The sequence below is a fragment of the Caloenas nicobarica genome, chromosome 1 (genome assembly GCF_036013445.1).
Source record: "Caloenas nicobarica isolate bCalNic1 chromosome 1, bCalNic1.hap1, whole genome shotgun sequence".
NCBI classification, from domain to species: Eukaryota; Metazoa; Chordata; class Aves; order Columbiformes; family Columbidae; genus Caloenas; species Caloenas nicobarica.
In genome coordinates, this window is record NC_088245.1 from 56,442,934 (window position 1) to 56,457,756 (window position 14,823).

General features: G+C 39.3%; 1 protein-coding gene across 1 annotated transcript; it reads right to left on the reverse strand.

The window, feature by feature from the left end:
- Positions 1-1,467: 1,467 nt before the first annotated feature.
- Positions 1,468-14,716, reverse strand: LOC135984406 (GLIPR1-like protein 1). The gene is made up of 6 exons (XM_065626688.1): positions 14,546-14,716; positions 11,920-12,165; positions 9,463-9,566; positions 3,226-3,311; positions 1,711-1,737; positions 1,468-1,622 (listed from the first exon to the last, which is right to left on the reverse strand). Exons 1-6 carry the CDS (start codon positions 14,714-14,716, stop codon positions 1,468-1,470), a joined length of 789 nt encoding a protein of 262 aa, XP_065482760.1.
- Positions 14,717-14,823: the final 107 nt, after the last annotated feature.

Here is a 14,823-nt window from a genome sequence, read left to right on the forward strand (position 1 = left end):
CAGCAACTTCCAGGTAAACAAACAGGAATAGCTGCTGCTCAGGAACTGACATGCTGCACAATTTTGTATGTAAGAGCCACCTATTTATGGTTTTAGGTATATAATATTAGGCTTCTAGATTTGAGAATGTAATCTAAGTTTTAAATAATAAAACCTGTATTTAAAAAGTCTGTTCTGTGTTTTAGTAATTTTAGAATAGAAAACTTACCGAAGAAATAGCTGTCACAGGCCTAATTTTAAATTAATCTACAATAAAAGTCTATCTTGTCTTGAGACCTCTAAGTTATTTTTATATAAACAATGGAATTATCAGTATAGATTTAGATAATAAATTGGAATGTTTCAGACCTAAATTGTCAATCACACACAGAGAAAGTATAAGACAAATCAGTTCCTAAAGTTAAAATCACAGTAGCTTCCTTTAAGCTCAATTTGCGTCCTAATCATTAAGAAAATAGCAGAATTTGCGGGTTTTTTTATTTGTTCATTTGCAATAATGGTGAAACATTACCTAGCAATAATGAACTTTCATACAGTCATATTGGCATTCACTAGAAAAGACTAAGATACAATCAGGAAAAAATCTAGTTTTTTATACTGGTACGAAAAAAAGCTTCAGATTCTTGTAAAAATTTCGTGTGTCTTTTGGAAAAAGTGAAATTAAAGTATATTAATTGAAGACTTCATGTCTTGCATATAGAAGAGTAAAATCTGTATTGATAAAATGGACTTGAGCAAGTTTCAAGATAAAATTCTGAAAATTTATTATTAAAACTTTAGAACACTTACAAAACAGGAAATATACTATGTGTAAGTAACGGTACATATTCAAACAAGGAATAAAAAACCTTAAAATTAAGCACAAGGTTTAGAGGGACTTCGAAACAAAATACTTAACAATAAATCTAAAGCTTCACATTTTGAATGAGGAACAATAAATGCATTAGATTACAAATACCAAGTTGCACTAACTTAACAAACATCAAAACTTCTGAAGAGCCATCTCTCTGTAAAATCTTCTTACTTTATGCATTTTATTCAGAACATTCTGTCACTCTAGGAAACAGGACTGAGTAGATAATACGCTAGCTTTCTCTCAGCATCTCAATTAAGCAATTGTGATTTCAAATATTGGCTTAGTATGAATAGTAGCAGTTGTTTAATTGACACATACTTTTGTCATTGAATTCCAGGAACAGAGTATGTCATGGTTTGGGGAAATTTGGTATTTAAAAACCAGGCTCCAAACCTTACCAAATACTACCTTTACCTTAATATTTTCCCAATATGGGTTTTATGCAGATATAATTTAACTTTCTTTGGCATGTTGGCTTTCTCTAAGGGGCATAAAATAATATCAACAAAATTACTGTCAAAGGAAGTCGTCTTTAAAGTCATGTCAGTGTGAGTTTTCTGCTTAATTCATTAGCAAGTATCTTTAGAGGACAGTATGTATTTCAAATCCCCTTACGTGGCCACATGGATGTTTGTAAAGTGTTTTTTGATAAAGTAAACGGCTACGAAAGCAAGAAACATCAGCGATATTCTCAAAACTACAACAGCAATACAAGCCTCATCGCACACAACTGTGAATGCCCAAGGGGGGTACCATCTTGAATAATCTATAAATAAGCATATAAGATTATTAGGAATACATACATTTAAAGGAACTGAGGGATATAAGTAGCAGTGTAAAATTGTAATACGTACAGATAATTTTATCACGTTCTGGATTTCCTGGAAAAAGGGAAAAATAAACACTTTTACCAGCCAGCCATGATTTATCTCTCCTTAAATCTTTACTAGCTAGCTAAAACAAACTTATCAGATTTATAGCCAACAAAATTTGAAAAACTCTGAGAATTCCCATTGATAAGCCTTACAAATAAAACAAAAGCTAAAATGTTTTGATAAAAATTTAAAAAAATACTTCATCATCTTAATGTCTCCATAAAGCTATTATTGTATATAACAGTGACATGAACGGGGGAGAGGGACATATTATATAGCCCCTTTATTTTCAGTTTGAAACCTCTATCCTTTGTCTTTCTCAAAATTAAAAATACTGTTTGATATTCAAAATATATGCATGAGCTAGTAAATACTATCAAATTCAATTTTATGGATTGGAATTGGAGAGACTATTTCCTAAATGGACCCAGTATTCCTCGTATCTGTTTTTCAGGAGTGTCTGTTACCTAAAAATTATGACCTACGCGATTGCTGAATGTTTTTAAAGCTATACTAGTATATATATTGAGCAAATATAATAACCAACTGTTGAACAGAAACCACAAGTCTTACTCCCAGTTTATTCAAGGAAACTTAAAAAAATGTTAGAACTCTAGCCATAGAAATCTTCTATTATAGCTTGTGACCTCCCAGCAGGTGGAAGATTTCTGTTCTGGAGCTTTCTGAAGAAAGATGACCTACTGTCTCTTGAAGTTTCCCTCCATCAAAACATGATGCATACTTAGCAATTCATGGCTCTAATTCATTTTCTTGACAAGAACAGAGTTAAAAGAAATACCCCCTTTAACGAATGAATCCTATTCACCATGGGGAAAATGCAGCTGGAGAATTAAATCAGTATGCAATCTCTCTTCCCATAGACTAACCAGGTGAAAAAGACAATGCGCCCCTGATAATAATTCCATTTATAACTATAGCATGAATTACGGACCCAGAATGACTTCCCCACAGTTACTGTGACTGCTTACAGAGTATATCAGCATCAGTGATACTGATGCTCAGATGTAATTTTGCTGTGGCTGTGCGAAAGTCACAAAAGACTCAGTAACTGCAATCTAAATGTTTTAGTTTAAATACACTGATTAGTAGCTCTGCAGGTTCTGAAGGCCTATGAGACTACTCAAGAGTTGCTGCTAAATGCTACTTTGACAAGTTTGTATATAGATGCTGGTTTCTTTGGTATGATTAAGTCAGCAGAGTATCAGAGTGCAGTAGAAACGATACTACAGGTAACTACAACCTGTCTATAATCAAAGACTTCATAATGATCACTGAGGCCCAGATTCAATAAAACATGGACTATCTGTTTGTTTCCTGGATGTACATGGTCTTAAGTACAGTCTTAAATTACTTGTGAATTGGGCCTGAGAGAGCACCACCGAGGAATAAAACAAAGCTTGTAACATTCTTGATCAACTAGGTGGTTGGATTATTTCCTTCTATATATTGCATTTTATATTTGCTTTTACTTACTACACAGGTTATTTTTACAGGTGTCCCCTTTTCCACAATTACTGCATGATCTTCCCTCTATATATGGATTTCTTGGAAAATCGTAACTATGAATGAAAAGTTTCACATATAATTTTCAATTATTTGTTAAATATATTAAAACATTTGATGAAGTAAATACACTGAAAATACAATAAATTGCTGACAATTCATTAAAAGCATCAGAATAATTTTCCTTCATTTTCATTCTTCTGTCCCAGTGAAACAAAGTAACCTTTAAAAGGTAGTATTTTTCTTATGGGAAAATACTTGGGCTTTTTATTCAAATTTTACCTTGGTATATGGACTACTAAAACACAATGTTCTGGATGGAGCTTGATTTTAACTGAGGAAAAATGAGGATTTTAAGGTGGATAATTTAAAAGGCGACACACTCCAAAATAGCTTAAAGCAAACTATTTAGCAAAAAATAAATCTTCTGAGCTACTTACTCTTGAATTATAACTGTGAGAAACAAGACCTTCAGTCCACAAAACGCAAAAGTCTTAAGAGCAAGTATGCGGTCTTAGTGAAGGCAGTTGGATCCTTACATGCTTAAGTATCTCATCCAAGCAGAGCGGAACTGTGTAAGTATTCAGATCAGCCCACAGTAGTTACCACTACACATGCTTAGAAAGGCTCCTTATACATGTAACTGCTGAGAACGATAATGCAGATACCATCATCCTGGCTGCCTATATACTATACTACTAGGTAATGGGAAACACAGTACCCAGTCTGTGCTGCACCCATTAAAAAAGACGAAGTGATGCTGTTTCCCAGCCTAATCTGGGGAACGAGGGCAGATTTAGTCCCCTTAAAGGACTCTGGGCTATTATAGTTACATTTGTCACTCTACTCACCTCCACAGTGGGTACTCCTCAAAGGAGATAATTTACACCAAGACCTGTGATATTTTTTCCAGGATTCTAAGTCTGTATTCACATTCTCTATCATCTACATTTAAAACCAAGAGCTACCCACCAGACATATAGACCTAAGAGTTGGTATAATATTGATGTACAAGATGGAGGGAGAACACCCCCAAACATTACCTGTGACTTACTTGCTACTATTCTTCCTTGAAGTACCTTTCATATACATTTGCCCACAGGTATACTGTTGGCCTAAGTTTTATCCCAGCAGCATCTACAGTGGCATAGTACAACCACATGCCTGGACATGCAGTTCAGGCAGTAATAAACCAGAAGGAGGATCTTCTGATCCCAAGAACTGAACATGAGTTTTGAACATGTCAGAGGAGAGCAGGTGAGAGAGTTGTTTATATGTATATATAAATATCCCAGAAATAAAAAGTTACAGGTTAAATAACTTACCTTTGGGATGATTGCCCATATATACATTCACAGCATGGGTAATTCTAAACAGTAGCCCAGACGGTTACCTTAAAAAGCGTCTCAGAATCCAAGACAAGGAAGACTGAAGGACAAAGCATTGCTTCTAGAAGCTTTGGCAAGAGCATAATGCCTTATAAGGGTATGAGTGGACCCACTGGGTGACTGAGCACATTTCAGTTGCAGGAGTGCAATACAAAGAAGCCACAGGTGTTGCCTGAGTTGCAATTCATCAAGTCTTTCTTGGTATCAAAGGCTTCCACTGTGAGTGATAATTATACTATTACTTCATGCAGTTCATAGTCCACTGTGAAATCCTCTTTGAGAGGACTGATAGAAGTCTCAGCGACAGATCCAGAAAGATGAAAGGTCTTGACTTGTTCTCTGAGAGGCCTCGTTATTACAAGTAAATCTCTCTATCTGTCAATCTACAGACTGGTTAACACCTAGGTTGTAGGGAGCTGCCTCACTGAGAAGGCGGAAGGAATGGGAAAAAAAGGCACTAATTAACTTCTGGAGGGAGGAAAAAAGTCACTCCCACAAGGAACTTCTGTTGGCTTCTGAAGACTACGCTATTTAAATGGAGCAAAATATATGGGAGGCTATCATACGGGCTTTAATTTCACTTGTCTTGCTGGTTTAGGCCATAGAAACAAAAAGACTATCTCCATGAAAAGTGACATTATTGTATTTTACGCTTTACTCTTTAAGAGTAATCATTTAATTTAATTATTCATTACTACTTTTCTATTTGCTTCTGACAGCTAGTGAGTACGGAGCTGACATTTTCCATGGTTTTATAGGTGATTGCCTTTTCCCCCATGTATCACTTCATCTTTACCTACAGTGATTTTCATCTACCACTTTACTGACCAGCCACTTGAGGTCCTCTAACATTGTAACTCTCACAGCTTCTTCAGGAAAAACTGAGTCCTAAAAATGAAAGATACAGTCACCTATCAGGGACTGGATGTCGCCTATCTTTCTAAAGAGGTGGTAGAGACGAGGCAGGTCATATTAATGCAAAGGTACAATACCAAAAAGGTAATGAGATGTTATCTGTATTCCCAAAAGCATAAAAGTATCATGGATTATTATTTTTTTCTTATAACAGAAGACCTGAAAGGCATTGACTGAAGCTGGGACGAGGAGGTCGTTTTTCCACACCTGCTGAAAGCTACAGCAGCACATCTCTTGTTTCAGGGGTGTCATGATCTGCCAAACATTGGCTGTTCCTGCCGAACTGGAAAATATTGGCTGTTCCTGCCAATACCCAGGACCTTAAAGAATCCTCTACTGATGTGAAAAGGTGAAGTGACAGCATTTGGATTGACAGCACTTAAGACTTACAAAATACACGTACTATCTGTACGACAGACCGATAGGGATATGAAAGAAGGTATCTTGCTGTTTCAAGGCATTTTATTCCTTTTAACAGTGTTGGGGTAACCTCAAACACTACAAATCCTAACCTGAAACTGTAAATGCAGCTGTTCTAATGCTGGAAGATGTGAATGTGTCACCATCAACTCACAACAGAAAACAGTTATAAAGTCCTTTGCTCTAAAATAAGTGGAAACTTACAGCTCCAAAACCAGGAGAGGTTTTCCCTTCTGCTAGGCTTAAGACAAAGATCCCTAAGAGTTTCTGTTTTACACAGAAGCGCAAACGAAAGCAACAGTCTGAGTAGAACTGAATAAATCTTCTCAATGACATCTACACTTCATCTGTGATGGTATTTGGTATTTCTAACCACTTTGTAATACAGTCATCCTCCTAATTCTGATATACAACTTCCAAATGTGTGAGAGAAAATTGAGCATGAAGACTTTCAGCTGGGCTATCTGATTTGCGTGAATTAAACTAGTTTCCCTAGAAGTCAATGTATGATTAATTACTCTGGACATCTCAGACATGGATGGTCTCAGCAGCAGACCTTCAGAAAAAGTCTATAGAAAGACTACACTGTAAAACTGCTACACTGAATAAAGTAATTTTGGCAAGGTTGTCCTTAAACTGGTGCATCCTCAACTCTGAAAAGAAACTGCTATCTAGCAGGTAACTGAGCACTAAGGGTCCAAACATCAAGACGGAGTCATGAAGGTCAAGTTGCAAGAGGCTGTACCAGCATCTGGAGTGTGGTGGCAAGGTTAAGGTTTACTTATTTTGCAGACAGTTTAGGAAGGGAAATGGCTGTTAGAAAATGGTCTGTCTGCTCTAACTCCACTTTTTTCTGTGGTGACGTAGAGAATGGCATTCTTGGTATCAAGCCATGGACAGAAGAGCAATGGCATGTTAGACCTCACCTTAGACAGCCATTCAGTTTAGCTACCAGTTCTCCAGCACACCAAACCAACACGGTACCTTGTTGCAGAGTAGAAAAGTCTCAAGTGACGAGGCTTTACAGACCACTGTTGATGTTAATTAATCATTATTCTGCACTGGCAAATGGAAACATTTTAGTTCAGATTTTAAAAAGAAAACAACGACAAAGTTCCACACTCCAGCAAGTTTCCCAATAACAATTTAAGTACAAGCCCGTTTTTTTGGTACAGGAAGAAAGATGAATTTTTTAGTTCAGGCTAATTGAACTCCCTAATAGTGGCCCAGGTTTGCTAGAAAAAAAACCCAACCAACCAATCAACCAGAAAAAATAGCTGTCATGCAAGCTCACAAGCTATGTATGTTTTAAAATGACAAACACCGCTTATGCACATATGCACATGCTTTGTTATGGACTGTGCATTATTATGAGACAAAATGTATTATTTTAAAACTACCTGCCTCCGGGTTTTCAAACTCTTCCTGCTTTAGGAACAGCACTACCTGGGGCAGGTGATTTTTCAGAATATCGATTTAAATGAAAAATCACAAGTTGCAGTTAGCTTTTTCTTGCATCGATCATTTACTGTTTTCTAATGCTTAAATAATGTTTGGTATAATCACAGATATTAAAAGGGAAGAAATGATAATGTGATTTTATTTTACTCAGTTACACAGGAAGGAATAGCAACTGATCTAACAACTGTGCTATTATTCTATCATTTCTAAGGAATAAAAAAATAAATACTGTGTAAAAAGCTGAAGTGCAGTTAAAAATGTATAAAACTTTAAGAGGTTTTCTAGCTCTGGCTGAAGTTGCCTGCAGCAACTTTATAATTTCACAGAATCACAGAAACACAGAATGTTAGGGATTGGAAGAGACCTCGAAAGATCATCTAGTCCAATCCGCCTGCCAGGGCAGGAACACCTAGGTGAGGTTACACAGGAAGGCGTCCAGGCGGGTTTTGAATGTCTCCAGAGAAGGAGAATCCACAACCTCCCTGGGCAGCCTGTTCCAGTGTTCCGTCACCCTCACTGAGAAGAAGTTTCTTCTCAAATTTAAGTGGAACCTCTTGTGTTCCAGCTTGAACCCATTATCCCTTGTCTTACTGTTGGTTGTCACCGAGAAGAGCCTGGCTCCATCCTCGTGACACCCACCCTTTATATATTTATAAACATTAATGAGGTCACCCCTCAGTCTCCTCTTCTCCAAGCTAAAGAGACCCAGCTCCCTCAGCCTTTCCTCATAAGGGAGATGCTCCACTCCCTTCATCATCTTTGTTGCCCTGCGCTGGACTCTCTCCAGCAGTTCCCTATCCTTCTTGAACTGAGGGGCCCAGAACTGGACACAATATTCCAGATGAGGTCTCACCAGGGCAGAGTAGAGGGGAAGGAGAACCTCTCTCGACCTACTAACCACCCCTCTTCTAATACACGCCAGGATGCCATTGGCCTTCTTGGCCACAAGGGGCACAGTGCTGGCTCATGTTCATCCTGCTGTCCACCAGGACCCCCAGGTCCCTTTCCCCTACACTGCTCTCTAATAGGTCATTCCCCAACCTATACCGGAACCTGGGGTTGTTCCTGCCCAGATGCAAGACTCTACATTTTCCCTTGTTATATTTCATTAAATTTTCCCCGCCCAACTCTCTAGCCTGTCCAGATCTCGCTGGATGGCAGCACAGCCCTCTGGCGTGTCAGCCACTCCTCCCAGCTTGGTGTCATCAGCAAACTTGCTGATAGTACACTCAATTCCCTCATCCAAGTCGTTGATGAATACATTGAATAGTATTGGTCCCAGAACTGACCCTTGAGGCACTCCACTAGATACAGGCCTCCAACCAGACTCTGCCCCATTGACCACGACTCTCTGGCTTCTCTCCTTCAGCCAGTTTGCAGTCCACCTCACTAGCCGATCATCCAGTCCACACTTCCTCAGTTTTGCCGTGAGGATGCTGTGGGAGACGGTGTCAAATGCTTTGCTGAAGTCAAGGTAGACCACATCCACTGCTCTGCCATCGTCAATCCACCTTGTTATGTCTTCATAAAAGGCTATGAGGTTGGTCAAACACAACTTCCCCTTGGTGAAGCCATGTTGACTGTCCCTGATGACCCTCTTATCATTGATATGTCTTAAGATGGCACCAAGGATAAGGTGTTCCATCACTTTCCCAGGGATGGAGGTGAGGCTGACCGGTCTATAGTTGCCCGGGTCCTCCTTCTTGCCCTTTTTGAAGACCGGAGTGACATTTGCTTTCTTCTGTTTCATATGAAAAATAAACGAATGACGTGGAGCATGAGCTATGTTTGGTATTTGTTTGCTTAAGATTGGCCCAGAATGTGACTTAGCAGTAAAGTGATTAAAAAACGAAACAAGTACGTGTTCTAATGCTCATGGGTCTCTTGATAACTGAATTAGACAATTGTCATTTTCTCCGATTGCATTTATAAAACTACCAATAAATAAAGAACCCAATCTACTTTCAATGAAACATCATTACAAATGCTTTCATTTTTTTAAACATTTAAACTAGCAACTTACCGTGGTGAATAGTTGCAAATAAAAATTACTGCATCTCGTATTCCTAAAACTTCCTTACATAGAGTAGCAGCACAACCGACTTTATATGAAATGTCCCAAACGACCTAAAAAAAATCGGTTTCAAAATAAATTTAAAACTGCACTCAACAGTAACCTGGTCTAATATCTAGAAAGTTTCCTTATTTTCAGAGATCCTACATATTATTTCCATTTTGCAACATATGATCTTTTTACACATTTAAAAAAATTGCTGGTGACCAAGCCTTTTAAGATGAACTTCTAAATATTCACCCCTCGAGATAAAGTGACCTGTGCTGCACGTTTCCAGAATCTTCTACAGAACAATTTCAGTAGGAGTCACTGACTTTATGATCCAGGGAGAGAGTTCAAGGAACAAAATGGAAATTAGTGGCAACTACCCAACAGCTTGTAACTCAGGTCTATATGAACGGCTCCTCCTGTGTGCTGATTACTACTGTAGACTTCAGTCTGAAAGCTTCAGCATCGCATATTTCAGACTGACAAGCATTATTTGACATGGTTTAGTATCACAGTTTAGGCATCTGCTTTTTCTTGGGAGATTTTTCCTGTACCTTCTGCATATGACTAACCAAACTGTACTGAATTTAGGTAAAAATGTTTAATTGCATACCTAGAACATCTTGTTGATTATACATTCCAGAACTGGAAAACTTAAAGACACACTGGATTATTCCTGGTATTGCCCCAGTACAAAGGGTACAGGCCCCAGACTGACAAACTGATTTGAACATCCCCAAAAGTTCCATCTCCTCAGTTGTAACTGCAAGACGCAGTTATGTTCAGCAGACATAACCTCTCTTAGAAAAGGATGTTAATGTTTAATGTGGTGTTATCTGAATCCTCAATTAAGGACTCATTTAGGAGCCTTTATGTAACAGTTTCACATGCTTTTTGGAGATTCCCACTATTCTGAGATTTCTGCCTAGTGGCTCTCTTAGTAGGTCTGCACAGCCTACCTAGTTAAGATTTGCAAATATTAGCCATTTTCAGTTTTGTGTCTGAGCCTTCAAGACCATGATGGTTCCTGGATCATGCAGGGACTTTGCTTATCAATTTTGATGACATATGTACTTTTACATGTTCATTGCTGTTTAACCCATGTGCTTGGTTTTTCTATTGATTAGTTTCCCTTGTAATCTTGCCTCAAATGCATGAACGTTTTGATACGACTTAACTGTGTAACAAGTAAGCAAGCAATCTTAATCAGGGGAAAGAAAGCTTAGAAGTGAACATCATTCCAAGAGAAATGTGCAAAAACTTACAGAATTTTATGTAGGCAAGGTTGAACAGCAAATTTTAAAATGCTAGGAAGTGTCTTGCTATGGAACTTCTTATAATTTATTGTGCCAGAGAAAAAAGGAAAAATATGTCCCTGAGATATTGTCTTTAGATTTACTGCCCAATAAACAGCAGAACTTAAATCTTCCAGCCTTCATTTTGAGGTTGTTACAGGCAGAACCAAGGGCAGGAAACAAGACTTAACACTTGAGGAGAAATAAATGAGAAAAGACATAACAAGAGGTGCAAAAAGCCCCAAACAGAAAATACTTTGTAAATGACTCTGGGAACTTGAACTATTTTCATTTCACAATCCAAAGTCCACTCAAAAAGAACTTCACAGCTACTGTTTTGTCTGGTAACAGTTTCACTGTAAGTATCCTGCACAGTATTTTGCACAGAAAGTAGTCTAAGTATCTTTGAATACTGAGATTAAAGAGTCACTTTTACTAAACAAGATCTGACTTGACATTAAAATTATCTTCTCAGATTAGTGAAATATTATGTGTTGGGCCATAGATGAAACTAATTCTACTGCAAAGCTTACTTTTAAATCATGAAGATGAATAAATTCATTTAAAATATTAAGTGTTCAAATAAAAGCTTTCTCAGCAGAATTAAGTTTTTCAGAACTATCACTGAGAAATCGGAAATATATCATAAATTGCCTCTTTTGGTGTTGATGCTCTTTTTTCTCCCTTTTTTACAAGATTTGAAAAGAATATAATTTACTTCGGCTAGATTTTCTCCTGTTAAAATTTCTACTAAGGAGTTTCCACATGCATTCTGCAACTACCATGATTATTTCGAAGAGCATCTCCAAACCTACAGAATGCAGAACTGTGTGGTTCTAGAGAACTTGAAATGATTCTTTTATGAAGTTCATGTAGTACTGATACAATGAAACAAGGAGCAAGGCTTTCAGTGAGGCCAATATTGTGGACAAGAAGAATGGATTATTATACAAGAGGTGGACGGGTGCAGGAGTAACCAGCAGTATAACCATCACTTGCGATTACAAAAGACAGGAAGCTCTCAGTCACTAAAAACTATATATACAACTCTCTATTATTTACAGCCCCTACAGATTCATCTGATAAGCACTATACAGGACATTTTATCGAAGATAACTCTTACCTGAAAGTAATGACCACAAACCTTACTACATTTCTGCGTCGAGAAATTATAGTATTTGACCTCATCATAGAACAATTTAATGGCATTAGCAACATGGAATATTTTACGATTTCCAAGCCAAAGAGTCTCTCCAACAGATGTGAAGTTAGGATGGCACTGATGTTTCTTATCTAAGTACGTGTTATGCTGAACAGTGCATTTTTTCCCCCATGCCCTTGCAGTCCTTGCCAAAGCTGCATCCCAGGTCTGCAAAACATGAAAGGCGAAACAGTTGTGCAATGTTAAGTTACAACCGGATCTTAAATAATCAGATACAACCAGTCAGGCAATAAGGTATAGATAGATATCATACACTGGAGTTGCATGAAAACATACTTTCCCTTATTTAGGCAAGCACTCGTTATATTTTCACTGACTTTTCCTGTTACAGCACAGAAATATGAAAAAATTTCATGAGAGAAGTTTTTTCCCCCTTCACTGTTGAAAATTAACTTTGTAAGAGCACTTGCTAGCAATTGAAAAGATTTCTGAAATGCACTTTTATCTTCAGATAAGAAATTAGTGTCACATTAATTAAACATGAAACTTTTTTTGTATTTCTTGTTGTTGATCAAGTCCTTCAGGATTTCTGTTAGGTACATAAAAATTAATCCAAACTAAAAATGCACAGATACTGTAGATTCAGCTGTATAAATATTTTAAGCATTTTCAAGACAGACTCTGGAAACGAATCTTACTTCTTATACAGTAAAGCTTTAAATACACATCAGAGCATTTTACAAAGACAGCTTCATGAAGTAAACATGTCAATGTTTGGCCAGTAACTCAATCTGCTACCTCTTACTTCTTTGCAGTCTGTCACCATTAACACTTCTGAATCCTGAACATGAACGATTTTTGGTATTTGTCTTCCAGTCATGATTGTTTTTCATCAAGTTTCTTCTATCATTAAAGTACCTAGTTTTATCTCCTATGTAAAAGATGCAGTGCTTTAGTGTCTAGGTTTATTGGTGTTCGTACATGTCACTTCAGTCTTAGTCTCTATGTGGATCTTACACTAACTCCACTGGCTGCTGATACCATTTTCTCCCCAAAGGCCTTTAGTATTTTTCTAATGATATTTCTACATGCATACCTTGATTCATATTTTTCCTGGTTTTCTTATTTCTGAGTACTAAAACTCTGTACAGTGTCTTTGACAAGCTTCTTCACTTCCACCCCCTTATCTGCCATTCTGGCTTCAAAACCACCCAAGCAAATGGCATTTTTGCCATCAGTATCCAAATATGTACATGATCCAGAGCATCCTTTAGCTGCTCATGCTCACATTCTCCTCTTGTGGTACAAAGTGGACTAAACATCAAAGATCCACTTTTTCTGCGCCTTCTTCAGTTTTGTTTAACCCTTTCCAGAAAAAAATTTCAAGTGCAACTTGTTTTGGTTATGACAAGCAAAAGATTCTTCCTTGCTACAGAAATCCCCTTCAGCCTCAGTATTGCAGTTTATGCCCTTGCTTTTTATAGAAAGCTTAACTCTTCTGGATCAGTCCTGCTGCTGAATCATTGCTTCTCCCCAAATTCCTTGGGGTGAAATGCAAGCATCAATGGGCTGACACTAACTGTATGAGGTTCAACAAGGCCAAGTGCCAGGTCCTGCACTTGGGTCACAACAACCCCAGGCAGCGCTACAGGCTTGGGGAAGAGTGGCTGGAAAACTGCTTGGTGGAAAAGGATCCAAGGATGTTGGTCGACAGCCAGCTGAACATGACCCAGCAGTATGCCCAGGTGGCCAAAAAGCCCAACAGCATCCTGGCTTGTATCAGCAATAGTGTGGCCAGCAGGACTAGGGAAGTGATCGTCCCCCTGTACTCATCACTGCTGAGGCTGCACCTCGAATCCTGTGTTCAGTTTTGGGCCTCTCACTACAGGAAAGACATTGAGGTGCTGGAGAGAGTTCAGAGAAGGGCAATGAAGCTGGTGAGGGGTCTGGAGCACAAGTCTGATGAGGAGCGGCTGAGGGAACTGGGGCTGTTCAGCCTGGAGAAAAGGAGGCTGAGGGGAGACCTGATCGCTGTCTGCAACTGCCTGAAAGGAGGTTGTAGCATGGAGGGGGTTGGTCTTTTCTCCCAAGTAGCAAGATGAAAACAAATGACCTCAAGTTGTGCCAGAGGAGGTTTAGATTGGACATTAGGAAAAAATTCTTCATGGAAAGGTTGTCAGGCATTGGAACAGGCTGCCCAAGGAAGTGGTGGAGTCACCATCCCTGGAGGTGTTTAGAAGAGACGCAGATGAGGTGCTTAGGGACATGGTTTAGTGGTGGACTTGACAGTGCTACGTTAACATTTGGACTCAATGACTTTAAAGGTTTTTTCCAGCCAGAACAACTCTCGTCTCCAGTTGGCCTGTCCAATGTCCTCCTCCCGCCCACCTGGTGTTTCTAGACTCACCTGCCTACAACTGACTCAACCCACTGCAGCACTTGCCGTCAAACAAACTTTACATTTGACCCCCAACCAGCGATGCCATCCTGGTCGCCCCACCCAGGGCGCCCCGGCCTGCTGTCCCATGCCCCCCGGCAGGGCTCCGGTGCCACCCATGCAGCCCAGTTCCTGTCCCTCCCTCCCTACCATGTAGCGCATGTTGCTGGCAGGCGGCTGCACTCCGGAGCGGAGCTTGTTGTGCGTGCTCACGCACTGCTCGATGAACTTCTTATCCGTGATTTTCGGTAAGGGGGGCAACGGCTTGCTTGCAGCCCCCAGCACCGGCCACAAGGCCAGCGCCGCCACCCACAGCCTCATGGCCTCAGCGGCGGGGACCTGAGGGGTTTCCCGCCCGCCCCGGCCTGTTCCAGAACCTTCTCCGCCAGCGAACCGAGCCCTGCGGCGGCGCGGTGCGAGGAGCCCGC

Bases quoted from the DNA above. Each gene is read 5' to 3' on its own strand.
- LOC135984406 (XM_065626688.1), bottom strand. From the start codon at position 14,716: ATGAGGCTGTGGGTGGCGGCGCTGGCCTTGTGGCCGGTGCTGGGGGCT. The intron at 12,166-14,545 runs GTAGGGAGGGAG...CATGTTTTGCAG, and splicing joins CCAGCAACATGCGCTACATG to ACCTGGGATGCAGCTTTGGC. The intron at 9,567-11,919 runs GTAAGAGTTATC...GATTTTTTTTAG, and splicing joins TTTGTGGTCATTACTTTCAG to GTCGTTTGGGACATTTCATA.